General features: G+C 55.7%; 1 protein-coding gene and 1 pseudogene across 1 annotated transcript in view; both read left to right on the top strand.

The window, feature by feature from the left end:
• The window catches only part of LOC135271091 (PI-PLC X domain-containing protein 1-like), a 33657-nt gene extending 17604 nt beyond the window's left edge, over positions 1-16053 (top strand). Inside the window, exon 7 of the mRNA XM_064367838.1 lies at positions 15770-16053. Within this exon, the coding sequence (XP_064223908.1) occupies positions 15770-15877 (108 nt within the window). The 3' untranslated portion in view covers positions 15878-16053. The remainder of the gene's footprint in view (positions 1-15769) is intronic.
• A 931-nt stretch (positions 16054-16984) lies between these two features.
• On the top strand, positions 16985-27812 carry LOC135271072 (putative GTP-binding protein 6; annotated as a pseudogene).

Genomic DNA, 27812 nt, shown 5'->3' with positions numbered 1-27812 from the left:
CCTGGACACAGGGCCTGTCCTCCTCGTATGTCCTGGTGTGACATGGACCCCTGGATATGGGGCCTGTCCTCACCGTGTCTTGCTGTGATGTGGATGTGTGGACCCAGGGCGCTGCCTTCCTCCGTCTATTTCCTCGTGTGACGTGGACCCCTGGACATGGGGCCTGTCCTCCCACTGTGTCCTGGTGTGATGTGGAACCCTGGACACAGGTCCTGTCCTTCCTCTGAGTCCTGGTGTGACATTCACCCCTGGACACAGGGACCAAAGTTCCTCCCTCTATATCCTGGTGTGTCATGAAACCCTGGACATGGGGCCTGCCCTCCCTCTGTGTCTTGGTGTGATGTGGACCCCTGGATATGGGGCCTGTCCTACCTCGGTGTCCTGGTGTGATGTGGACCCCTGGACACGGGGCCTGTTCTCCCTCTGTGTCCTGGTGTGATGTAGACCCCTGGACACCTGGTCTGTCCTCCTTCTATGTCCTGGTTTGACGTGCACGCCTGGACACGGGGCCTGTCCTCCCTCTGTGTCCTGGTGTGATGTGGACGTGTGGACACAGGGCCCAGCTTTCCTCCCTCTATGTCCTGGTGTGACGTGAACCCGTGGACATGGGTCGTGTCCTCCCACTGTGTCCTCGTGTGACGTGGATCCCTGGACATGGGGCCTGTCCTCCCTGTGTGTCCTGGTATGATGTGGACATGTGGAAACAGGGCCCAGCCTTCCCTTTCTATATCCTGATGTGAGGTGGACCTCTCGACATGGGGCTTGTCCTCCCTCCGTGTCCTGGTATGACGTGGACGCCTGGATACAAGGCCTGTCCTCCCTCTATATCCTGGTGAGAGGTAGACCCCTGGACATGGGGTCTCTCCTCCCTCTGTGTCCTGGTGTCATGTGGACATGTGGACATAGGGACCACCCTTTCTCCCTCTATGTCCTGCTGTGATGTGGACTCCTGAACACCTGGCCTGTCCTCCGTCTGTGTCCTGGTGTGATGTGGACCCCTGAACACGGGGCCTGTTCTCCCTCTGTGTCCTGGTGTGACGTGAACCCATGGACATGGGGCCTGTCCTCCCTCTGTGTCCTGGTGTGATGTGGACCCCTCGACACGGGGCCTGTCTTCCCTCTATGTCCTGGTGTGACGTGGACCCCTGGACATTGGGCCTGTCCTCACTGTGTGTGTTCCTGTGATGGGGACGTCTGGACACGGCGCAGCCGTCCTCCCACTATTTGCTAGTGTGACGTGGACCCCTCAACATGGGGCTTGCCCTCCCTCTGTGTGCTGATGTGACATGGACTCCTGGATACAGGGCCAGTCCTCCCTCTATATCCTGGTGTGGCGTGGACCCCTTCACATGGGGCCTCTCCTCTGTGTCCTGGTGTGATGTGGACATGTGGACAGAGGGCCCACCCTTCTTCCCTCTATGTCCTGGTGTGATGTGGACCCCTGAAAACCTGGCCTGTCCCCTGTCTATGTCCTGGTGTGATGTGGACCCCTGGACATGGGGCCTGTCCTCCCTCTGTGTCCTGGTGTGAGGTGGACCCCTGGACACAGGTCCTGTACTTCCTCTGTGTACTGGTTTGACGTGTACCCCTGGACACAGGGCCTGTCCTTCTTCTGCGTCCTGGTGTGACATTCACACCTGGACACAGGGCCTGTCCTCCCTCTGTGTCCCCGTGTGATGTGGATGTGTGGACACAGGGCCCAGCCTTCCTCCCTCTATGTCCTGGTGTGACATGAACCCGTGGACATGGGGCCTGTGCTCCCTCTGTGTCCTTTTGTGATGTGGACGTGTGGACACAGGGCCCAGCCTTCCTCCCTCTATGTCCTGGTGTGACGTGGACCCCTAGACATGGGGCCATTCCTCCCACTGTGTCCTGGTGTGATCTGGGACCCTGGACACAGGTCCTGTCCTTCCTCTGTGTCCTGGTGTGATGTGGACATGTGGACACAGGGCCCTGCCTTCCTTCTTCTATATCCTGGTGTGACGTGGACCCGTAAACATGGGGCCTGTCCTCCCTCTATGTCCTGGTGTGATTTGGACCCCTCGACATGGGGTCTATCCTCCCTCTGTGTCCTGATGTCATGTGGACCCCTGTACATGGGGACTGTCGTCCTTCTGTGTCCTGGTGTGATGTGGACTTGTGGACACAGGGCCGAGCCTTCCTCCCTCTGTGTCCCAGTGTGACGCGGACCCCTGGACATTGGGCAAGTCCTATCTCTGTGTCCTGGTGTGATGTGGACCCCTGAACACGGTGCCTGTCCTCCCTCTATGTCATGGTGTGACATGGATCACTGGACATGGGACATGTCCTTCCTCTGTGTCCTGGTGTGATGTGGACCCCTGAACACGGGGCGTGTCCTCCCTCTATGTCCTGGTGTGATTTGGACTCCTGGACTTGGAGCCTGTCCTGCCTCTGTGTCCTGATGTGATGTGGACGTGTGGACACAGGGCCCAGCCTTCTTCCCTGTATGTCTTGGTTTGACGTGGACCCCTGGACATGGGGCCTGTCCTCCCTCTGTGTCCTGGTGTCATATGGCCCCTGGACACAGGGCCTGTCCTCCCTATAATTTCTGGTATGATGTGGACTCCTGGACATGGGGCCTGTCCTCCCTCTGTGTCCTGGTGTGATATGGACCCCTGGACACGGGGCCTGTCCTCCCTCTATGTCCTGGTGTGACATGGACCCGTGGACGTGGGGCCTGTCCTCCCTCTGTGTCCTGGTCTGATGTGGACGTGTGGACACAGGGCCCAGCCTTCCTTCCTCTCTGTCCTGGTGTGACGTGGACCACTGGACATGGGGCCTGTCCTCCCTCTATGTCCTGGTCTGATGTGGACGTGTGGACACAGGACCCGATCTTCCTCCCTCCATGTCCTGGTATGACATGGACCCCTGGAAACGCGGCCTGTCCTTCCTCTGTGTCCTGGTGTGATGGGGCAGTGTGCACACACGGCCCAGCCGTCCTCTCACTGTGTCCTGATGTGATGTGGACTCCTGGACATGGGGCTTGTCCTCCCTCTGTGTCCTGGTGTGATGTGGAACCCTGGACATGGGGCCTGTCGTCCCTCTGTGTCCTGATGTGATGTGCACGTGTGGACACAGGGCCCACCCTTTCTCCCTCTATGTCCTCTTGTGACGTGGACTCCTGAACACCTGGGCTGTCCTCCGTCAGTATCCTGGTGTGATGTGGAATCCTGGAGAAGGGGCCTGTCCTCCCTCTAAGTCCTGGTGTCCCGTGGATCCTTGGTCATGGGGCCTGTCCTCCCTCTGTGCCCTGATGTGATGTGGACATGTGGACACAGGGCCCTGCCTTCCTCCTTCTATATCCTGCTGTGACGTGCACCCGTCGACATGGGGCCTGTGCTCCCTCTATGTCCTGGTGTGATTTGGACCCCTGGACATAGGGCCTGTCCTACCTCTGTGTCCTAGTGTGATGTGGACGTGTGGACACAGGCCACAGCCTTCCTCCCTCCATGTCCTGGTGTGACCTGGACCACCCCGGGACATGGGGCCTTTATTTCCTCTGTGTCCTGGTGTGAAATGGACCCCTGGATACATGGCCTGTCCTCCCTCTCTGTCCTTTTGTGATATCGACATGTGGGTACATGGCCCAGCCTTCCTCCCTCTGTGTCCTGGGGTTATGTGCACCCTTGGACACAGGGCTTGTCCTCCCTCTGTGTCCTAGTGTGACGTGCACCCCTGGACGTGGGGCCTCTCCTTCTCTCTGTGTCCTGGTGTGATGTGGACATGTGAACAGAGGGCCCACCCTTCCTCCGTCTATGTCCTGGTGTGATGTGGACGGAGGCCCGTCCTCCGTCTGTGTCCTGGTGTGATGTGGACCCCTGGACATGGGGCCTGTCCTTCCTCTGTCTCCTGGTGTGACATTCACACCTGGACACAGGGCCTGTCCTACCTCTGTCTTCCGATGTGAGGTGGACATGTGGACACAGGGCCCAGCCTTCCTCCCTCTATGTCCTGGTGTGGCGTGGACCCCTGGACATGGGGCCTGTCCTCCCTCTGTGTCCTGGTATGAAGTGGACACCTGGACACGGGGCATGTCTTACCTCTGTGTCCTGGTGTGATGTGGACCCCTGGAAATGTGGCCTTTTCTCCCTCTGTGTCCTGGTGTGATGTGGACCCCTAGACACGGTGCCTGTCCTCCCTCTGTGTCCTGGTGTGATATAGACGTGTGGACACAGGGTGCAGCCTTCCTCCCTCTATGTCATGGTGTGACGAGGACCCCTGGTCTTGGGGCCTGCCCTCCCTCTGTGTCCTGGTGTGATGAGGACCCCTAGACACGGGGCCTGTCCTCCCTCTGAGTCCTGATGTGACGTGGAACCCTGGATATGGGACCTCTCCTCTCTCTTTGTCCTGGTCTGATGTGGACGTGTGGACACAGGGCCGTGCCTTCCTCCCTCTTATTTCCTGGTGTGACGTGGACCCCCACATATGGGGCCTGTCCTCCGTCTGTGTCCTGGTGTGATGTGGACCCCTGGTTCCTGTGGAACCAGTGTCCTGGTGTGACATGGACATGGTTCCTGTCCTCGCTCTGTGTCCTTGTGTCACGTCGACCCCTGTACATGGGGCCTGTCATCCCTCTGTGTCATGGTGTGATGTGGACTCCTGGACACGGGGCGTGTCATACTTCTGTGTGCTGCTGTGACGTGGACCCCTGGACAGGGGGCCTGTCCTCCCTCTGTGTCATGGGGTGATGTGGACCCCTTGACATGGGGCCAGTCCACCCTCTATGTCCTGGTGTGACATGGACAACTGGACATGGGGCCTGTCTGGCCTCTGTGTCTTGGTGTGATGTGGACATATGGACATGGGGCCCAGCCTTCCTCCCTCTATGTCCTGGTGTGACGTGGATGCCTGGACATGGGTCCTATCCTCCATCTGTGTCCTGGTGTGACGTGAACCCCTGGACACGGGGCCTGTCCTCCCTCTGTGTCCTGGTGTGATGTGGAGCACTGGACACGGGGCCTGTTCTCCCTCTGTGTCCTGGTGTGATGGGAAACCCTGGACACGGGACCTGTCTTCTGACTGTGTCCTGGTGTGATGGGAACCCCTGGACACGGGACCTGTCTTCTGACTGTGTCCTGGTGTGATTTGGACGAGTCACACAGGGCCCAGCCTTCCTGCCTCTATATCCTGGTGTCACGTGCACCCCTGGACATGGGGCCTGTCCTCCCTCTGTGTCCTGGTGTGATGTGGATGTGTGGAAACAGGCCCCAGCCTTCCTCTCTCTATGTCCCAGTGTGACGTGGACCCCTGGACATCAGGCACATCCTCTCTCTGTGTCCTCGTGTGATGTGGATATGTGGACACAGGGCCCTGCCTTCCTCCTTCTATATCCTGGTGTGACGTCGACCCGTTGACATGGGGCCTGTCCTCCCTCCATGTCCTGGTGTGATGTGGACCCCTGGAATTTGCGCGTGTCCTCCCTGTATGTCCTGGTGTGACGTGGACACCTGGACATGAAGCCTGGCCTTCCTCTGTGTCCTGGTGTGATGTGGACCCCTGGACACGGCGCTTTTCCTCCCTCTATGTCCTGTTGTGATGTGGAGCCCTGGACTTGGGGCTTGTCCTGCCCCTGTGTCCTGGTGTGATGTGGACCTATGGACATGCGGCCTGTCCTCCCTCTCTGTCCTGGTGTGACGTGGACCCCTGAACACGGGGCCTGTCCTCCCTCTAAGTTCTGGTGTGACGTGGACCCCTGGACATGGGGCCTGTTCTCCCTGTGTGTCTTGGTGTGATGTGGACCCCTGGACACGGGGCCTGTCCTCCCTCTATGTCCTGGTGTGACGTGGACCCATGGACATGGGGCCTGTCCTCCCTCTGAGTCCTGATCTGATGTGGACTTGTGGACACAGGGCCCAGCCATCTTTCCTCTATGGCCTGGTGTGACGGGCAACTCTGGACAAGGGGCCTGTCCTCCCTCTGTGTCCTGGTGTGATGTGGACCCCTGGACACGGGTCCTCTCCTACATATGTGTCCTGTTGTGATCTGGATCCCTGGACACTGGGCCTGTTCTCCCTCTTTGTCCGGGTGTGATGTGTGCCCCTGGACACTGGGCCTGTCCTCCCTCTATGTCGTGGTGTGACGTGGATGCCTGGACATAGGGCCTATCCTCCCTCTGTGTCCTGGTGTGATGTGGATGTGTGGACAAAGGGCCCAGCCTTCATCCCTCTATGTCATGGTGTGACGAGGACCTCTGGACATGGGGCCTGTCCTCCCTCTGTGTCCCAGTATGATGTGGACATGTGGACACAGGGCCCAGCCTTCCTCCTTCTATGTCCTGTTGTGACCTGGACCCCTCCACATGGGGCCTGTCCTTCTGTGTCCTCGTGTTATGTGGACCCCTGGACATGGGGCCTGTCCTCTCTTTTTATCCTGGTGTGACGTGGACCTCTGGACATGGGGCCTGTCCTCCTCTGTGTCCTGGTGTGATGTGGACCCCTGGACACGGTGCCTGTCCTCCCTCCCTGTCCTGGTGTGACGTGGACCCCTGACCATGGGGCCTGTCCTCCCTCAGTGTCCTGGTCTGATTTGGATGTGTGGACACAGGGCCCAGCCTTCATCCATCTCTATCCTGATGTGACGTTAACCCCTCGACATGGAGTCTGTCCTCCCCTCTGTGTCCTGGTGTGATGTGGAAGTGTGGACCTAGGACCCAGCCTTCCTCCGTCTATGTCATGCTGTGACATGGACTCTTAGACACGGGGCCTGTCGTTCCTCTGTGTCCTGGTGTGACATGGACCCCTGGGCACATGGCCTGTCCTCACTCTGTGTCCTGTTGTGATGTGGCAGTGTTTACACGCGGCCCAGCCATCCTCCCACTGTGTCCTGGTGTGATGTGGACCCCTGAACATGGGGTCTCTCCTCCCTCTGTGTCCTGTTGTGATGTGGACCATGGACATGGGGCCTGTACTCCCTCTGTATCCTCGTGTGATGTGGACGTGTGGACACAGGGCCCAGCCTTCCTTCCTCTATGTCCTGGTGTGACGTGGCATCCTGGACACCTGGCCTGTCCTCCGTCTGTGTCCTGGTGTGATGTGGAACCCTGGACAGGGGTCCAGTCCTCCCTCTGTGTCCTCGTGTGATGTTGACCCCTGGACATGGGCATGTCCTTCCTCTGTGTCCTGGTGCGATGTGGACCCCTGGACACGGGGAGTGTCCTTCCTCTGTCTCCTGATGGAACAATCACCCCTGGACACAGGGCCTGTCCTTGCTCTATATCCTGGTGTGACTTGGATGCCTGCACATGGTTCCTGTCCTCCTCCTGTGTCCTGGTGTGATGTGAACGTGTAGACACAGGGCCCAGCCTTCCTCCCTCTATGTCATGGTATGAGAAGGACCTCTGGACATGGGGCCTGTCCTTTCTCTGTGTCCTGATGTGATGTGGACCCCTGATCACGGTGCTTGTTCTCCCTCTGTCTTCTGATGTCATGTGGACACCTGTACAAGGGGCCTTTCGTCTATCTGTGTCCTGGTGTGGTGTGTAACCCTGGACACGGGGCATGTCCTCCCTCTAAGTCCTGATGTGACGTGGACCCCTGGACATGGGGCCTGTCCTCCCTCTGTGTCCTGGTGTGATGTGGACATATGGACACAGTGACCACCCTTCCTCCCTCTCTGTCCTGGTGTGACGTTGACCCCTGGACACGGGGCCTGTCCTCCCTCTGTGTCCTGGTGTGATGTGGACCCCTGGACACAGGGCGTTTTCTCCCTCTGTATCCTGGTATAATGGGAACCCCTGGACACAGGGCCTGTCTTCTGACTGTGTCCTGGTATGATGTGGACGAATGGACACAGGACCCAGCCTTCCTCCATGTCCTGGTGTGATGAGGACACCTGGACATGGGTCCTATCCTCCCTATTTGTCCTGGTGTGATGTGGACCCCTGGACACGCGGCCTTTACTCCCTCTATGTCCTGGTGTCATGTGCACTCCTGGACACGGGGCCTGTCCTCCCTCTGTGTCCTGGTGTGATGTGGACCCCTGGACACGGTGCCTGTCCTTCCTCCGTGTCTTCGTGTGACATGGACACCTGGAACCAGGGCCTGTCTTCTCGCTGTGTCCTGGTGTGATGTGGACGTGTGGACACAATGCCCAGCCTTCGTCGATGTATGTCCTCTTGTGATGTGGACCGTTGGACACGGGGCCTGTCCTCCCTCTGTGTCCTGGTGTGATGTGGACATATGGACACAGGGCCCAGCTTTCTTCCCTCTATATCCTGGTGTGACTTGGAACACTGGACACGGGGCCTGTCTTCTGTCTTTGTCCTCATGTGCTGTGAACCTGTGGTCATCGCACCCAGCCCCTCCTCCTCCTCTGTGTCCTGTGCCGCCGCGTGTGGGCCGGACATTGGGCGGGGACCTCCAGCCGGCTGAGGGATGTCTCGTCCATGCCTTGGAGCTGCCTCTCTTGTGTGAGCCGAGGGTTTTGAAAGGTGCTTGAGTTAAGTGGGCTGGGTGTGGCGCCCTGGAAATGCTCGGACTTCCCTGTTGACAGTGCCCTTGTGTGCTGCAAGGTGCGTTTGCCAACCCCTCCCGATGCCCGGTACGGAAGCTCTTGGTCGGAGCGCTACCTGTGATGCAAAGCCCTCTTCTCCACTGGAACATTCCATCAGCCCGTGATTGGGTTTCAAATACTGAGGACGGGGAGCACCCCCTCCAATGGCAAGGAGGGACACCAGGTGGAGATAAATGTTTATTTTATTTATTTATTTATTTATTTTGATATGGAGTCTTGCTCTGTCACCCAGGCTGGAGGGCAGTGGTGTGATCTCGGCTCACTGCAAACTTTGCCTCCCAAGCTCAAGAGATTCTCCTGCCTCAGATTCCCAAGTATCTGGGATCACAACACCCGCCACCACTCCTAAGTTTTTGTATTTTTAGTAGAGATGAGGTTTCACTATGTTGGCCAGGCTGGTCTCAAACTCCTGACCTCATGTGACCTGCCTGCCTCAGCCTCCCAAAGTGCTGGGATTACAGGTGTCAGCTACTGTGCCCGGCCTGAGCTGGCTTCTTTTAAACCATCACCAATTCCATTCCCCCTCTCCTTCCTTAGAAGCAAAAAGGATACGGACTGGTGTCTCCGAAGGTGGGTCTTACCCCTTTACTAGAGAAAAGAGACAACTTTGAGAGGCCGAGGCAGGCGGATTCCTTGAAATCAGAAGTTCAAGAGCACTATGGCGAACAAGGTAAAACCTTGTCTCTACTAAAAATGTACAAAATGTAGGCCAGGGTTGGTGACTGGTGCCTGTAATCCCAGCTACTCAGGAGGCTGAGGCAGGAGAATTGCTTCAACTCAGGAGGCAGAGGCTGCAGTGAGGTGAGATCGTGCCACTGCACTCCAGCATGGGTGACAGAGAGACTCCGTCTCAAAAATAAATAAATGAAGCTGGGCATGGTGCCTCACGCCTGTAATGCCAGCACTTTGGGATCCCAAGGTCAGGGGTTCAAGACCAGCCTGACCAACATGGTGAAACCACGTCCCTACTAAAAGCATACAAAATCAGCTGAGTGTGTTGGCGGGTGCCTGTAATCCCAGCTACTCGGGAGGCTGTGGCAGGAGAATCGCTTGAGCCCAGGAGGCGGAGGTTGCAGTGAGCCGAGGTGATGGCACTGCACTCCAGCCTGGGTGACAGAGTGAGACTCTGTCTCAACATAAATAACTAAATAGGACAGGCACAGTGGCTCAGTCCTGTAATCCCAGCACTTTGGGAGGGCAAAGTAGGCAAATCACTTTAGATCACGGGTTCAAGACCAGCCTAGCCAACAGGGTGAAACTCCATCTGTACCAGATACATAAAAAATTAGCCAGGCATGGTGGCAGGCGCCTGTAATCTCAGCTGCTGGGGAGCCTGAGGCAGGACGATCACTTGAACCCAGGAGGCAGAGGTTGCACTGAGCCGAGATGGTGCCACTGCACTCCAGCCTGGGAGACACAGCAAAACTCCATCTCAAAAACTAACTAACTAAAATAAAATAAAGCACTGAGCTGGAGTTAGGAAGTCAGGGATGAAGGGCAGAGTCAGGGATGAGGGCTCCTCACCGAGGTCCCAGCTGCACTTGTCCACCTGCTAGTCATTTATGCTCCAAATCCCCATGCTCAAAATCGTAACACAGGCCTTCAAATACCAAAATCACCTCTGATCAGACACACGGCAGGAAACTCACTTGGCTTTGTATGGCATTCTCAAAACGCATGTGAGGAGACACCACTATTCAGCATTAAAATAGATGACCATTTTCCACCGATCAAGTAAGCAGAGATTGAAATACGAGCACTGTGGGAGGCTTAGGCAGGCAGATTGCTTCAGCCCTGGAGTTCCAGACCAGCCTGGGCAGTGTACCCAGCCCCTGTCTCTACACAAAAGATAGAAATTAGCTGGGCATAATGGCGTGCACTTGTAGTACCAGCTACAGCGATGTCACACCTCCTCCTGTACTCCCAGCTACTTGGGAGGCTGAGCGGGGAGGATCACTTGAGCCTGGGAGGTCAAGGCTACGTTGAGTTATGATCACACAACTGCACTCCAGCCTGGGTGACACAGTGACATCTTGTCTGTAAAAAAAAAAAAAAAAAGGAAAATCAAAACTACATTGAGATACCATCTCACGCCAGTTAGAATGGTGATCATTAAAAAATCTGGAGACAACAGATGCTGGAGAGGATGTGGAGAAATAGGAACACTTTTACACCGTTCGTGGGAGTGTAAATTAGTTCAACCATTGTGGAAGACAGTGTGGCGATACCTCAAGGATCTAGAAATAGAAATTCCATTTGACCCAGCAATCCCATTACTGGGTATATATCCAAAGGATTATAAATCGTTCTACTATAAGGACACATGCAAACGAATGTTCATTGCAGCACAGTTTACAATAGCAAAGACCTGGAACCAACCCAAATGCCCATCGATGATAGACCGGACAGGAAAAACGTGGCACATATGCACCATGGAATATTATGCAGCCATCAAAAACGGTGAGTTCGCGTCCTTTGTAGGGACATGGATGAACCTGGAAACCATCATTCTCAGCAAACTGACACAAGAACACGAAATCAAACATCACATGTTCTCACTCATAGACGGGTGTTGAACAAAGGGAACACGTGGACACAGAGAGGGGAGCACTATACACTGGGGTCTGTTGGAGGGGATTGCGGGGACAGTGGGGGGTGGGGAGTTGGAGAGAGAGAGGATGGGGAGAAGTGCCACATATAGGTGAAGGGGAGGAAGGCAGCAAATCACACTGCCACATATGCACCTATGCAACAATGTTGCATGTTTTTCACATGTACCCCAAAACCTAAAATGCAATTAAAAAAAAGAAAAAAAAAGGCCAGGCATGGTGGCTCACACCTGTAATTCCAGCACTTTGGGAGGCCGAGGTAGGCAGATGACATGAGGTCAGGAGTTCGAAACCAGCCTGACCAACATGGTGAAACCCCATCTCTACTGAAAACACAAAAATTATCTGGGTATGGTGGCGGGTGCCTGTAATCCCTGCTTCTCGGGAGGCTGAGGCAGGAGAGTCGCTTGAACCCGGGAGGCCGAGGCTGCAGTGAGGTGAGATCGCACCACTGCACTCCAGCCTGGGCGACGGAGCAAGATCACATCTCAAAAAGAAAAAACCAAGAAACATTTACGGTTCTTGAAATTGCCTCCTGACATATTTTCAGTTTGGCCTAAAGGTTTCTCTGTACACAGTGAACTGTGAGGTAACAGAAAGTGTAAACAGACCAGAACCTACTCTTCTGCCGACCGCTGAGTTTCAGCCAAAGGCAGCCAAATGTTGAAACCGGGTTCAAATAAGGTAAACGCCAAGCTACCACCAATGCCGCTGCTTCTGTGCCTGGCTTCTGCGTCCCTTCCCTCCCTCCCTTTTTTCCTTTCTCCCTTCTTCCTTCTTCTTTTTTCCTTTCACTTCCCTTCCCCTCTTCCCTTCCCTCCCCTCCCATCCCCTCCCTTTCCCTCTCCTCCGTCCCTTCCCGGCTTCTCTTCCCTCCCATCCCCTCCCATTCCCCCTTGCCTTCCCCCTTCCCTCCCCTCCCCTTTCTTCCCCTTCCCCTTTCCCTCCCCTTCTCCTTCCCTTCCCTCTTCTTCTCCCCTTCCCTCCTCTCCCCTTCCCTCCTCTTCCCCCGTTCCCTCCTGTCCTCTTTCCTCCCCTTCCCTCACCTCCCCTCCCTTCCCTCCTTCCCCCTTCCCCTCCCATTCCCTTCCCCCTCCCTTCCGTCCCCTCCCCCCTTCCCTTCCCTCCCCTCTACTCACCTTTCCTTCCACCCTTCCTTCCCTGTTCTCTTTTTTCCTTCCCTGCTTCCCTCCGCTCCCCTCACCCTTCCCTCCCCTCCCCTTTCTTTCCCCCTTCCCCATTCCCTTCTTTCCTTTGCTTTTCCTTCGCTTCTTCCCCTCCCTTCCCTTCCCCCTTCCATTTCTCCCTTCCCCCCTTCCCTCCCCCCTCACCTTCCTTTCTCCCCCCAACTTGCTTTGCTTTCCTGAGATGGAGATTCTCTCTTGTCACCCAGGCTGGAGTGCAGTGGCACAATGTCAACTCACGGCAGCCTCCACCTCCCAGGTTCAAGGAATTCTCCTGCCTCAGCCTACCGAGTAGCTGGAATCATAGGCACGTGCCACCGCACCCAGCTAATTTTTGTATTTTTAGTAGAGACAGGGTTTCGTGATATTGGTCAGTCTGGTCTCGCAGTCCTGACCTCAGGTGATCCGCCTACCGTGGCCTCCCAAAGTGCTGGGTTGACAGGCATGGGCCACCATGCCTGGCCAAGAACAGATTTTAATCAGCAAGAGGGATGAGGATCTAGTGTGCCCTGACCTCACCCTGGATTCTTGCATGGCTGAGTGGGAATTTCGAAGAAGGACGCTTGGCACACTTGGCAAAGAAGGAGTTAAGAGGCAGGCATCTGGGAGACCAAGCCATCAAAGCATGCTGTGCTCCCAGGAGGCCCATCTCAGAGGAGAGGCTTTCAGACATGCCTCAGCTGAAAAACATCTCAAAGGGTTGGAGGGAGGACTCGACTTTAGCACCTTTCTGTAAACGCTCTGGGAGAGGGTGGTGGGGTAGGTGGTGTCTTGGCCTTGGCTGGCACAAACAGTAAATTGTTTTGGAATCTCTCTGGCAAGAACTTCCACGGGGCCTGGGGCCACCCCAGCAGTAAGGCCTGACCTGAAGCTGTTCATGTTGCTTCACGTCCTTTTTTGTTTTTGAGATGGAGTGTCTCTCTTGTTGCCCAGGTGGGAGTGCAGTGATGTGATCTCGGCTCACTGTCACCTCCACTTCCCAGGTTCAAGCAATTCCCCTGCCTCAGCTGGGATGACAGGCACCTGACACCACGCACGGGCAATGTCTGTATTTTTATTCGAGATGGGGTTTCACCATGCTGGCCAGGCTGGTCTGGAACTCCTGACCTCATGATCTGCCTGCTTCAGCCTCCCAAACTGCTGGGATGACAGGTGTGAGCCACTGCACCTGGTGGTTTACGTCTTTTACTGGGGCGCAGGGAGGTGGAGATGAAATGCTCTGTGCTGGTGGAGGCTGAGGTCTGCTCTCAAAGGGACTCGAGGGCACCTGGTGGACATTTAGAGGAGGGCAGAGTGTCGCAGGGACAGCAGAGGGCTCACCACGGATTCCATGAATTCAAGTCTGCCGAGACCAGGATTGCATGCAGTGGCTTCTGGGTGTGTTTGAAGAATCCACCCAGCCGGGCACGGTGGCACGCACCTGTAATCCCAGCACCTTGGGAGGCCGAGAAGGCCGGATCACCTGAGGTCAGGAGTTCGAGACCAGCCTGGCCAACATAGTGAAACCCCGTCTCTACTAAAAATACAAAAATTAGCCAAGAGGTTGCAGTGAGCCGAGATCTTGTCACTGCACTCCAGCCTGGTCAACAGCACAAGACTCTGTCTGGAAAAAAAAATAATAATAAGAATTCACCCTATGGACATCGTCCTCAGACCCAGCAACCCCCGCCGTGACCCCTGTGAGCCCCGAGAATATGAGACAGGTCTCAGTTAATCTAGAAAGTTTTATTTCACCGAGTCATGACACACACCCGTGACCCAGCCTCAGAAGGTCCTGACCACAGGTGCCCAGGGTGGTCGGGGCACATCTCAGTTTTATATGTTCTAGGGAGACAGGAGACATGAATATGCAAGGTGAACATGATTCGGTCAGGAAAAGCGGGACAGCTGGAATAACAGAAGGAAGACTGGAAGCCGGAGGGAGAAACTTTTGAGTTTCTGATGAGCCTTTCCAAAGGAGGCAATCAAATATGCATCTATCTCAGTGAGCAGAGGGTGACTGTGAACAGAACAAGAGGCAGGTTGGCCCTAATCAATTGCCAGCTTGAATTTTATTTCTAGCTTCATGATTTGGGGGTTTGGAAACTTCTTTTTCTTTCATGCTTCCAAAATCTACAGAGCCAGACTTGGTCTCAAAAAATAAAAAACTATCTTCCCAACCTGTGACTGCCGTAAATACCACTGCAGTGCACACTTTGAAAAGGCAAGCTGACGTTATATAATTTCACGTTTAATGATTAAAAACAAAAACGCTGCTGGGCGCGGTGGCTCACGCCTGTAATCCCAGCACTTTGAGTGGCTGAGGTGGGTGGATCACCTGAAGTCAGGAGTTCAAGACCAGCCTGGCCATCATGGTGAAACCCCATCTTTAATAAAGTGAAACATTTTCAACATGCAGAAAGTACAAAATAAAAATAGGCACATAGAAAAACACTATCCCAACACACAGGTGTTAGCAGTTAGCCATATTCCTTTGAATTTTTCTTAAAGTGACAAAAGAAAGACTGCCTTACTGATACAGGTGGGGCCTCCTTCCTACCTCTGCCCCCGTCTGTCCTCACAGGCCACGGCTGCCTTGGAGTCAGCGTTTCTCATGAGAAAGGGACATGCAGGGATTGGTGGCAGTGTCCTGGCCAGTGAGGTGCTGTGGCCAGATGCTCTGTGCCTGCTTCCCTGGGGAGCTAGGCCAAGCAGGGGCAGGCCGAAGGTTCCTGTGCACTGCACCTCTCATACAGCTAACACCGAGCTGCCTGGCAGACCATGGCTGGCACATGCAGGGCCTGCTGTTTAGGGGGTGGGCTCATCTCTGGGCCTGCCTTACACGAGCAAGTAGACATCTTGTGGTGCAATACTCCTGGACCCAAGGGTGCTGGCGGGGAGTGAGGGAGGGAGGCGGAATAAAGCTCCTCGGATCGTCCCTGCCTGTGTGTTTTTTGTGGACCTGCATTAAACTGCATTAAACTGGACATGAGTTCATACTGCGGTCTCCTCCAGGCCTCTCTTCTCTCAGGTGTGACCTGTGGGTGAGATTGCTGGACCATGGGAAGGTGTGTGAGTCACCTTAGTCCTACCTGCTTGCTGCTCCTGGAATTTCCCCGGGGGTGGTGGGGAGCTGGGTCATTACCAACTGAGGGAAATGCCAGCCTGGTACAGAGCGCAACTCTGTCTATGTCTTGGGGTGGTATGTATACACGTGTGTGTGTGTGTGCGCACACACGCACTAAACCTTCATGCTTAGAATACCATCAGACACGCAGAGAAGCTGGGAGAAGGTTGCTGAGTTCCCACACACCCTACACTAGGCTATTCTATTACCTACATCTGCCATTAGCATTGAGTATCTGTCCCAGTTAGTGGACTGATACGGATATCCTCGTATGAACTGAAGTCTCTGCTTTATTAACATTTCCCCTGTTTTTGCCCTAATGTCCTTTTGTGTTCCAGAATCCCACCTGGATGCCACATCACATTCAACTGCCATGTGTTTCCAGGCCCCCATGGCTCTGGCAGTTTCTCAGACTTTCCTCGGTTTTGAGAACCTTGACAGTTTGAGGGGTACTGATCGGGTATTTTCTAGAGTCTCCCCGGATTGGAACGTGTTTGGGGTTGTGGGTTTGGGGAGGAGATCACAGAGGCAAATGCCCTCCGCTCACATCATACCACGGGCAAGCAAGTCTTACCTCGGACTGCTGGGACAAAATACCACAGACTGGGAGGCTCATAAACCAGTTATTCCTCAGAGTTTTGGAGGCTGGAAGGTCAAGACCGAGGACACGCTGTCTCAGCTGGTGCCGACCAGCTGTGTCCTCACAGGGTGGAGGGGTGAGGGGCCTGCTGGGGTCTCCTTTACAAGGCCACTCATCCTCATACCACTAAGAAGAGCTACACCCTCATGACTGAATCACCTTCCAGCCTTCCAAAGTCCTCACCTCCTAAATCAGCACCTTGGGTGTTAGGGCTGCATATGTGAATTGGGGGGGCCACGAACACTGGGACAGTGGCAGGGGCGAGCTATCCACATGATTGATGGCTGACGTTGGATTTGGTCCTCAGGATGAGGTTGCGTTTGCGTCTTGTTTCTGCCTATAAGCTGCCCCACCCCGTTCCAATGTTATATTCCTTGGAAGGAAATCACATGTGTAGCCAGCACTTGAGGGGTGGGGGGTTATGCTCCATTTCCTTGAGGTAGCATATCTATGTAAATTATTTAGAATTTAGGGACATGGGAGCCTTGCCTATTGTTCTTCATTTATTCAACAGTTTATTTACATCGGTGTGGACTCATGCATGTTTATTTTGTACTTTGGGTTATAATCCACTACTACATTATTTATTACAGTTTGCTGAATTGGTTCCACTCTGGCCACAGGGAGCTTTCAGTTGGCTTCTGTGCCCCTGGGACACAGCCTGTCATCGGGATTTGTGGGGCACGTCCTTACTTTCCAGCACAAGGAGATGCTCCAGCCTCATCTAGCCTATTTCCTGCCCCAGCCCAAGGCGCAGCCATTTCTCCCTGGAGCTCTGGCTCCTTTAGAGTTGAAGAACAGCAGAAACCAAGATCAGGGTGCTAGGTGTGCTCACGGCTACTGGGGAGTCATTGCTTCTCGACCCTCTCAGCCGACAGATCAAGGAAATGGCTGTGCATCAAAGAAGTCGCGTATGGATGCATGTAAACATATCTATGTGTATCCATGTACATTTGCATTAAACTAGACCTGAGTTCCTACCAACATCTCCTCCACTAACCCATGCCCACATGGATCCTTCCAGCCTCCTCCTCTTGCTTATCTGTGAACTTCCTCTCTAGCACTGAGAAAAAGGCTCCCACCATCAGCGTCCACTCACTTAACTGTGCGATTCCAGAATATACAAATAGGGGCTTCCTATTTGTTAAGCCACATTCCTGCCGGAAGCAACTCTTCTCCAGTTTCTTTTGAGGGACTTCTTTCACTTAGTGCTATGCATGTAGGATGTATCCATGTCTTTGTGCAGCTTGATAACTATTCTGTTTATTGCTGAATCATATTCCATCACATGAAGTGTTCGTTTCTTTAGCCACTCACCTACTAAAGGGCATCTTCGTCGCTTCCAGTTTTGGGTGAGTGTAAATAAAGCTGCTCACAACATCTGGATGCAGTTTTTTTGTATGGACATACATTTTCACATCAGTTGGGTAAATAGCCATGGCATGATTGCTGGATACTAGGTGAGACCATGCCTAGCTTTGTAAGAAGTCTCTACACTGTTCACTGTGGCTGCAGGAACAACCTCCTCTTCCCTCACTTGGTCACATGCACGAACAGGAGAAAGGGTTGTTCTGTGCAGTCACGACAAATTGTGTCTCTGAAGGGGAGGGAATCAGGTCTCAGGCCCTTGTCAGAGAAGTTTATGGCCACAGCACTAATGCTGCTGGTGGGGATTTGGTTGTAGAAGATGGTTGGAGCGATTGCATGACCTTTGGTTGAGATCTTCATTTACAATTACAGAAACCACGCCTACCTCCCGCGTTTAAAGGATGCTAGCCAATGGCTGTCACATGATCCAGAGCTGGCCATGTGTAGCGTGTGTCCTAGGGGAAGGAGGGCGACTTGGGTCCCTCACCCTCTGCAGGAAGGAGGGTGGCCTGGGTCCTTTACCTTCTGCGGGAAGGAGGGCAGCCTGGTTCCTTACCCTCTGTGGGAAGGAGGGCAGCCTGGGTCCCTCGCCCTCTGTGGGAAGGAGGGTGGCTTGGGTCCCTCACACTCTGTGGGAAGGAGTGCGGCCTGGGTCTACCCTCTGTAGGCCAGCTGTACCTGGCCCTCCATGGTGAGGATTCTCAGGGTGCAAACAGCAGAGCAAACAGTGCAAGACCAGCCTCCAAGCCAGGTCACTCTGGAGGTCCTGGTAGTGCCGAAGAGAAGTGTGGTTGGCAGAGTTTCAGGGTGGCCTCCAAGTTCCCCTCCTAACTCTGCGGTATAATCCTTTCCCTCGAGTGTGGATGATGGATAGGTTCTGTTCTGTGGCAAATGGTGTGGGAGTCACTCCCATGACTATAAAATGTTACTTAAGATTCCTCCGTGGTGCAAAGAGGGAGCCTTCCCAGCTGGCATGGAGGGAAGGAGGGACCCTGGTTGCTAATTGTCTTTGGAGGTGTCCTGGGGGACCTCAGTCCTACAAACCCAGTAACTGACTTCCACAAACACTCTCGAGTGAGCCTGAAAGCAGACCTGGAGTACAGATGAGAGGACAGCCTGACAGCAGGATGCAGCCTGTGAGACCCGGGCAGGGCACCCACCTCCCCTCTGCATAGAGCTCTGATCCATGGTCTCGCTGCTTTCGGCCGTGGGGTCCCCGGGAATCTGGAGGGGCCATGGGGCCGAGGGTGCGGCCTGTGGGCGGACGGAGGCCGAAGCTGCCCGGGAGAGGACGAGGAGGAGCCGGAAGACGCGGATGAGGACGCAGAGGAGGATCTGCTGCAGCGGGAGCCTCTGCTGCCGGCGGGGACCCAGCGCTTGTGTCTGGTCCACCCCGATGTCAAGTGGGGCCCTGGGAAGCTGCACATGAAGTGAGGTGAACACAGCGGGGGTTGCAGGGGAGAAACAGGAGCTGGCACTCTGCGGGAGGGCCCCTGCAGGGAGGGTCTCATTGGTGGAGACTCAGGGGCTGGGCGCTGAGGGGACAATCTCATAGGTGGAGATTCAGGGGCGGGGCTCTGATGGAAGACACTCAGGTGGAGACGCAGGGGCGGGGGCTCTGAGGGGAAGATCACAAGTGGTGTAGTGGGCGAGGCTTCAAGGGGCGATGCTCTGAGGAGAGGATCTGATGGGTGGAGATGCAAGAGCATGGCTCTGAAGGGGCGGGGCTCTGAGGGGAGGATTTCGTAGGTGGAGGTGCATGGGCGGGGCTTTGGGGAGAGGAGCCTATGGGGTGAAAAGGGCTGGGGCGGAGCTTATGGGGAGAAGCCCCTGGGGTGAGGTGGGGTGGGGTGGGGTGGGCCGGGCCAGGCCGGGCCGTGTCTTGGTGATGAGACCCCGTTTTTCTTGCCCTGGGTTCAAGGTAGGCACAGTGTTTTTGGGGTCAGGGAAGGGAGGGTGTCTAGCAGACCATCTCTGTCCAGTCCCCTGCCCCACTCCCCAGGAGGAAATCCAAATCCCTAAGTCACTGCAGGTGCCAGAGTCTCAAGACTGTTGACATCTCCCTTGGAAGCCCCTGTAGCCGAAGAGCGGTTCTCCTTCAAGGGTGTTTTCCAAAATGGGCAACTCTTGGGACAGTGGAAGCCCCAAACTGCTCAGAACGGCACCCAGACCTCCTGCATTTCCTCCTCCTAACCCTGCCTGTGGTTCCTGAGTTATCCCTGAGCACCCCTAGCTCCCTAGTTCCCTGCTGTGTCCACCTGGACCCCAAATCCTATATAAGGCAGGTTGGGGAGTCCTCATGTCCCATGGTGGCTCCAGCATCCTTCCCTGGCCAGATTCCTACTTAGAGGCCCTACGGTCAAGGCCAGGAGAAGGACACGCCGGGCAGGTGTGGTTGGGGCCCTGGATCTACCCCAAAAGGAAGTGTCCCTCAAGGTGGCCCTTGTGTCCCCAGAGCTGAGTGACAGGTAGCAAAGGCCACAGTACTGGTGCACATTCTGGACGGCTGGTCCATGGTGCAGACGATGGTCGTGTCCACCAGAACGCCAGAGAAGAAGCTTGTCTTTGGCAGAGGGAACTTTGAGCACCTGACAGGTGAGTCCGTCCACACCTGCTCCCTCCCCAAACCTCCTTTCCCATCTGTTGCTCCCGAGAACATTCAACCCAGACGCGTGGAAGGACAGGGGTCTCGCTGGGCCAGAGGGGAAGCGGGCCCATGAGTGGGTGGTCCAGGTGAGCTGGGAGCCCACATAAATAGGAGCTGGAGGGATGGGAGGCTGGACCTGTGTCCCTCCTCCATGCACTCTCTTAGCGTGGGGTCCTGTGTGGGGGCCCTTGTGCTTCCAAGTTTTTGACCACCCGGCTTACAGTGCAGAGTGGGTAAGACCCTACTAACTGCTACTACTACTGCTAACTAACTTACTAACTAGTCGAGGTGGGAGTCTGCTTCCGTGCCTGACTCAGAGGCATCTCATCGGGGCTGGGATGTGTTCACCATGTTTCTGTGTGTGTCTGGCCCACCATGTGTTCACCGTGTATGTGTGTCCCCACTGCGATGTGTCCACCGGGACTCTGTGTCTGTCCCTGTCACGATGTTTTCACTCTGTGTGTGTGTGTGTGTGCGTGCGTGTGTATACATGTGTCTATCCCTGTCGGGATGTGTTCACCGTGTGTGTGTGTGTGTCCCCACAGGGAGGTGTTCACCATGTGTGTGTGTCCTCACTGCAATGTGTCCTCCGTGTGTGTGTGTCTCCCAACAGGGATGTGTTCTCCATGTGTGTGTGTCTGTCTCCCCACAGGGAGGTGTTCACCATGTGTGTGTGCCCCCACTGCAATGTGTCCTCCGTGTGTGTGTCTCCCCACAGGGATGTGTTCACCCTGTGTGTGTGTGTGTGCGCATCCCCACTGCAATGTGTCCACAGTGTGTGTGGGGGGGGTGTCTCCCCCACGGGGATGTGTTCACTGTGTGAGTGTGTGTGTCCCAACTGGGATGTGTTCACCTTGTGTGTGTGTCCCCACTGGGATGTGTTCACCATGTGTCTCTGTCCATGTCACAATGTGTTCACTGTGTGAGGGGTGTGTGGGTGTCCCCACTGGGATATGTTCCCCATGTATGTGTGTGTGTCCCAACTGGAATGTGTTCCCCGTGTGTGTGTGTGTCTCCACACTGGGATGTGTTCACCATGTTTTTGTGTCTGCCCATGTCACGATGTGTTCACTGTGTGTGTGTGTCCCAACTGCGATGTGTTCCCCGTGTGTGTGTATGTGTGTGTCTCCACTGGGATGCATTTACCATGCGTGCGTGTGTGTGAGATGTGTGTGTCCTTGTTGGGATGTGTTTACCTTGTGTGTGTGTCTCCGCCAGGATGTGTTCACCGTGTACACGTCTGTGTACATGAAACACACACCCCTAGAGACATCCCTCCAATGCTGATTTCCTGGATCCTGGGTCTGGTGCTCAGGTCAGGGATGTCTGTGAACCGTGCCCTCCACGGCGCACCCCACAAAGGGCCTCGTGGCTCATCCCGCAGTCCACAGGTCTGGACGGATGGCCACTGACGAGACCCCCTTTCCTTTAGAGAGGATATGACAATCTCCGGACATCACATGCATCTTCTTGAATGTGGAGAGGATGGCTGCCCCAACCAAGATATCCCAGAATGTGGCTTTGCTTTGTTTGCTCCCACGCTCCACGCGGTGAACGAGTGGATGCTAGCGCGTCCCGCCAGGCAGGGGCCAGATGGGGTGATAGTGGCTTGAAGGCGTGATGGAATGTCCTCCTCCCTGTGAGGCTGGCCACTAGGGCCTGGCCTTCCCCTCTGGCTTCTCATTTGCCCTCTCCTTTTCTTTTCTTTTCTTTTTTTTTTGACAGAATCTGACTCTGTCACTCAAGCTGGAGGGCAGTGTCACCATGATCTCGGCCCACTGCAACCTCTACCTCCCAGGTTCAAGCAATTCAGCTGCCTCAGCCTCCTGAGTAGTTGGGATGACAGGTGCCCACCAACACACCCAGCTAATTTTTGTATTTTTAGTAGAGACAGGTTTTCAGTATTTTGGCCAGGCTGGTCTCGAAGTCCTGACCTCAGGTGATCCACCTGCCTTGGCCTCCCAAAGTGCTGGGGTTGCAGGTGTGAGTCGCCAGGCCCAGCTCACTCTCTCCTTCTCTAGAAAGAACTGGAAGCCGCCTCGGGCGTGGAGGTGTTTGACTGCTTTAACATCATCCTGCACATTTTCCGCTGCAACGCCTGCATGAAGGAGGCCTGGCTGCAGATGGCCCTGGCAGAGATCCCACTCCTCAGGTACCTCGGGACGCCCAGGCCAACCATCACGCCCACCCCGCAACCCCTCCATTCTGTACTCACGTGTTTGGTGGTTCTGGGGGTATATGAGAGTAAGAAAAGCACTGTGGGAGCACTCTCTCCCCACCCCACCCCACTCCCCACTAGGTAGGTCCCCTCGGCCTGGGATACTCCTCACTCACAATGCATGAGCTACACACCCAGTGGGACCCCAACACCAGCTCCTCCCTTCTGCCCAGAGGCCCCACTAATTCACAGGTTCTGGGCTTTAGGATGTGGACCGATCTTTCTGGGGGCTACTGTTGACAATCCACTACAGTTGTATCCACTTCTCTCTGGAGGCTCCTTCCTGCCTCTCCCAGCTCCTGGGGGCGCCAGGTGTCCCTGGCTTGCGGCCACATCACTCCAGTGTCCGCCTCCAAATCCACGTAGGCTCCTCCTCTTTGTCTGAGTCTCCCCTTCTGTCTCCTAGAAGGACATTTGTCATTGGATTTAAGACTTTCCCTAATCCAGCGTGACCTCATCTCAAGATCCTTAACTAATTTCATTTGCAGAGACCTTATTTCTAAATAACGTCCCATTCACAGGTCCTGGGGAACAAGACATAAACATCTATTTGGGGCATCACTATTTAACCCAGTAAAATGGAATCATCCAGTTACCTCCAGAAGCTCTCGGGGAGGATCCTTCCTGCCTCTCCCAGCTCCTGGGGGTGCCAGGTGTCCCTGGCTTGTGGCCACATCACGCCAGTCTCTGCCTCCGTCTCCACGTGGACTTCTCCTCTGTGTCTGTCTACAATTTTTTTTTTTGAGACAGAGTCTTGCCCAGTCACCCAGGCTGCAGTGCAGTGGCTGGATGTCAGCTCAGCACAACCTCCACCTCCCAGATTCAAGCGATTCTCCTGCCTCAGCCTCCCAGGTAGCTGGAACTACACGTGCCCACAACCAAGCCCAGCTAGTTTTTTTATATTTTAGTAGAGACGAGGTTTCACCATGTTGGCCAGGATATTTTGATCTCCTTGGCCAGGATGGTTTGATCTCCTGACCTCATGATCCACCTGCCTTGGCCTCCCAAGGTGCTGGGATTACAGGTGCGTGCCACTGCGCCCGGCCCTCCCCTTCTGTCTCCTAGAAGGACACCTGTCATTGGATTTAAGACTTACCCTAATCCAGGGTGACCTCATCTCAAGATCCTTAACTAATTACATTTGCAGACACCTTATTTCTAAATAACGTCCCATTCACAGGTCGTGCGAAAAAAGACATAAACCTCTATTTTGGGCATCACTATTTAACCCATTAAAATGGAATCATCCAGTTCCCTCCAGAAGCTCTCGGGGAGGACCCTTCCTGCTTCTCCCAGCTTCTGGGGTCTCCAGGTGTCCTGGGCTTGCGGCCTCCTTCACCTTCACCTCGACCTCTGCTGGGAGGGAGAGAGCTTCCCTGCAGAGTGAACCCCTCCTGTTCCCATGCCAGGTCGAACCTGAAAAGGAACATTGACCCCCTTCACTGAGGAGGATCCAGCTCCCGCTACATCATGGGGTCAGGTCACTCTGGCTGGGTGCAGCACCCCAGGACATCCTGAGAACGTGGTTGTCAGCAGCTGCCCTGAAGGATTCCAACAGGGTGGGGGCCGGCTGGGGGCTCCGTCTCCTTGTTATGTCTGTGGAGACAGGAGATAGTGGTGGTTCTGTGAGGTATTGCTGACATAAGTAGCCACAAAGTGTGGATTGAAACAGCAGGAATCTGTGCACACCCATCCTGGAGACCAAAAGCCTCCAGAGGCTCCTTCTGCCTCTCCCAGCTCCTGGGGGTGCCAGGTATCCCTGGCTTGTGGCCACATCACTCCAGCCTCTACCTTTTAAGAAGGACATGGATCTTTGCATTCAGGCCCAACCCTAACCTAGGATGATGTCTTGAGTTCGTACAAAGAGGGTATTTACAAATCAGGTCCCATTCCCAGGTTCTGGGACTTAGGATGCCAAAGGAGCCCCATTGAGCCCCCTCATAATGACATCCTGGCTGTGCCCCACTTAGAAGCCTCCGTAGTGCTCAAGACTTTTTCTTTTTGAGATGCAGTCTGGCTCTGGCCCAGGCTGGAGTGCAGTGGCACGATCTCAGCTCACTGAAACCTCCACCTCTCGGGTTCAAGCGATTCTCCCGCCTCAGTCTCCCGCATAGCGGGGATTACAGGCGCCCACCACACCCGGCTAATTTTTGTATTTTTAGTAAAGATGGGGTTTCACCATATTGGCCAGGCTGCTCTCAAACTCCTGTCCTCATGATCCGCCCACCTCGGCCTCCCAAAGTGCCAGATGACAGGTGTGAGCCACCGCGCCCGGCTGAGCGCAGCCCTTTCTCAGGGAAAGGGAGTGTTGGGGCCACTGCCGGGAACGCGGCAGGGCCCCTAAATGCTGCAGCAGGAGGAGCAGCCCCTGTAGACCCTCAGTGGCACCTCCCGCTCCCACGCCTTTCCCGGCCTGGCTCACCGCCCTGTCTGGTGTGTTTTTAGGAGAATCGTTCATGCAGGTGCAGCAGCGTCTCCTGAAAGAGAAGGAGGCCAAGATGAGGAAGGCCCTGGACGGGCTTCAGAAGAAGAGGCACCTGCTGTGGCGGCAGCGTGCAAGACGTGAGTTCCCCATGGTCTCCGTGATGGGGTACACCAACTGCAGTGAGCATGCACCCAGGGGAGGGGGTCCCATGGTCTCTTGATGGGGTACACCAGCTGAAGTGACCATGTGCCCAGGGAAGGGGTTCCATGGTCTCTGTGTGGGGTTCACCAGCTGTGGTGAGGACTTGCACGGGGAGGGGCTCCCCGTGGTGCATACACCAGCTGTGGTGAGGACTCACCCAGGGAAAGGGGGTCCCGTGGTCTGCATGGTGGGTACAGCAGCTGTGGTGACAATGCCATGTACCCCATCCTCCCATCCACAGCACCACCACCCCATCCACACACCCACGCTTCTACACCACCACCTCCCTCCATCTACACCATCTTCCCATCCACACCATCTCATGTTCACCTGTCTACACCACCAGCTCCCCTGTGTCTACACAGTGGCCCTGCTGCATCCGGCCTGAGAGCAGCCGCAGTGGCTTAGTCCTGCATGTCGTGTGTGGCCCAGGGGTGCCTGGGGAGCTCAGGGACCTGGCACCCGGGGTGCCGCTGCCCAAGAGGGTGCTGTGGTCTCCACTCTGAGGACCCAGGTGTGGCTCCGCCTGAGCCCCTGATCTCCATGCCCTCCGAGGGAAGACCATGCTGATGAAGGCACTGACGGGAGACACTGACTTGCAGCTGCGGGACGAGCTGTTTGCCACGCTAGACGTTACAGCCCACGTGGGGACGCTGCCCTCACGCCTGACTGTCCTATACGTGGATGCCGTCGGGTTCTTGTCCCAGCTGCCACATGGCCTCATCGAGTCCTTCTCTGCCACCCTGGAAGATGTGACCCACTCGGTGAGTCAGGGCTGCGGGTGGCTGTGGACACCCACTGAGACAGAGGCTGAGGTCTCAGAAACCCACTCAGACCACGGGCCGGGGTCTTGGACACCCACTGAGACGGGCTGGGGTCTCAGACACCCACTCAGACCAGGGGCCAGGGTCTCAGACCTCACTCGGACCAGGGGCTGGGGTCTCGCACACCCACTCAGACCAGGGGCCGGGGTCTCGGACACCCACTGAGAGAGCCCAGGGTCTCAGACCCCACTTGGACCAAGGACCAGCCCTCGGACGCCCACTCAGCCCACTGGCCAGGTTCTCAGACACCCACTGAGACCAGGGACCATCTCTGAGACACCCCATCAGCCAAGGGGCCAAGCCCTCGGACGCCCACTCAGACCAGGGGCCAGGCTCTGGGACACCCGCACCACTCGGGGCAGAATAACAACTGAATCCTCAGCCTCAGACTTAGTGTCCCGCAAGCATCCCTTGACCCTGGGGCCGAGGCTGAGCAGTGGCCCCAGTGTCACCCACACTCAGCCACCGTGATGAGCCCATATACACAGGACCGGGAGCAGCAGCTCACGCCTGTCATCCCAGCACTTTGGGAGGCCGAGGCGGGTGGATCATTTGAGGTCAGGGGTTCGAGACCAGCCTGGTCAACATGGTGAAACCTTGTCTCTGCTAAAAATACAAAAATTGGCCGGGCATGGTGGCAGGTGCCTGTAATACCACCTACTGGGGAGGCTGAGGCAGGAGAATCACTTGAACCCAGGAAGCGGAGGTTGCAGTGAGCTGAGATCGTGCCGTCACACTCCAGCCTGGGGGACAAGAGCGAAACTCTGTCTCAAGAAAAAAGTAAAACGATTTCACAGTGGGATGAAGCCACCCAAAGCATTGAATGAGGAAGCAGTGGCTGGCAGGTGGCAGTTGAGTGGTCATTTGTGGCACCACCTTGTTTGTGGGTCTGGGGGTGCAGACTTGTCACCTGTGCTGCGGGAGGCGAGGTATGTGGAGTTGGGTGGGGCTCCGTCCAGTGTAAACCCAGCACCCCCATCCTGGGGTGTCCGAGGGCCTGTACATGGGGGTAGCTCCCACCCCCACCCTGGCCTTGGGAACTCGTGGGAACCCCTCTCCCGGGCCTGCCTGCAAGCTTGGTGGGGTTAGGGCTCTGACTGCATGCCCGGCCCTTGTAGGATCTGATCCTGCACATGAGGGACGTCAGCCACCCCAAGGCGGAGCTCCAGAAAGCCAGCGTCGTGTCCATGCTGCACAGGCTGCGGCTGCCCACCCCGCTCCTGGACTCCATGCTGCAGGTTCACAACAAGGTGGACCCGGTGCCCGGGTGAGTCCGGCCCTGGCACCCACACTCGTCTCACGCCTTCCCCTGCAGGCGCTGGAGACCCTGCCCTCGTGTGAACTGCTGACCGCTGGCACACAGGTTGACGCAGGGAGAATGGTTGAACCCAGGAGGCAGAGGTTGCTGCCCCAGCCCGTGTCTCGTGGGCAGCTCACTCCTGGTGACCCTGCTTTCCACAAACATCTCCTTTCCCTGCATGTGCTCAAGCCACATGGGGAGATGCCCCCTCTCCTCATCTGAACCTCAGCAGTGACACTCAGGACAGCAGGAGCTTCCCCAGGCTGTGCCCCACGGGTGGCTGACTCTGGGACCCCTGCTTTCTGCCGGCCTGTGGCCCTGAGGCTGAGCGGACTCTGTGGCCTCCCCACCCTTGCAGCTACCACCCCACGGAACCGAACGTCGTGCCCATGTCTGCCCTGCTGGGGCACGGACTCCAGGAGCTGAAGGCTGAGCTCGATGCAGCAGTGTTGAAGGCCATGGGGAGACAGGTCCTCCCCCTCCGTGTCCGGCTGGCCGGGGGCCCAGCTCAGGTGAGCGGCAGCCTCCTGGCGTGGGAGAGGGGATGGTGTTCTGGTGACCTGTCTCTGGCTCAGAAAGGACTCCTTTAGGGTGCAGAAGGACCTGTGGAGTCCCCAAAAGCTTTACGATGCAGAGACAAGGTGAGAAATTTCTGAATGAGTTGGCAGCAAATGTGTACTGTGGAGTCAGTGTGCATACAACAGGTGCCTAATCTGTACTCACCGACGCTCAAACGCTATAGGACTCCCTACCAATAA

This window comes from Aotus nancymaae, unplaced genomic scaffold, assembly GCF_030222135.1.
Source record: "Aotus nancymaae isolate 86718 unplaced genomic scaffold, 86718_ANA_hifiasm-v0.15.2.pri h1tg000075l, whole genome shotgun sequence".
Classification (NCBI taxonomy): Eukaryota; Metazoa; Chordata; class Mammalia; order Primates; family Aotidae; genus Aotus; species Aotus nancymaae.
This window is presented reverse-complemented; position numbering and strand designations above follow the sequence as displayed.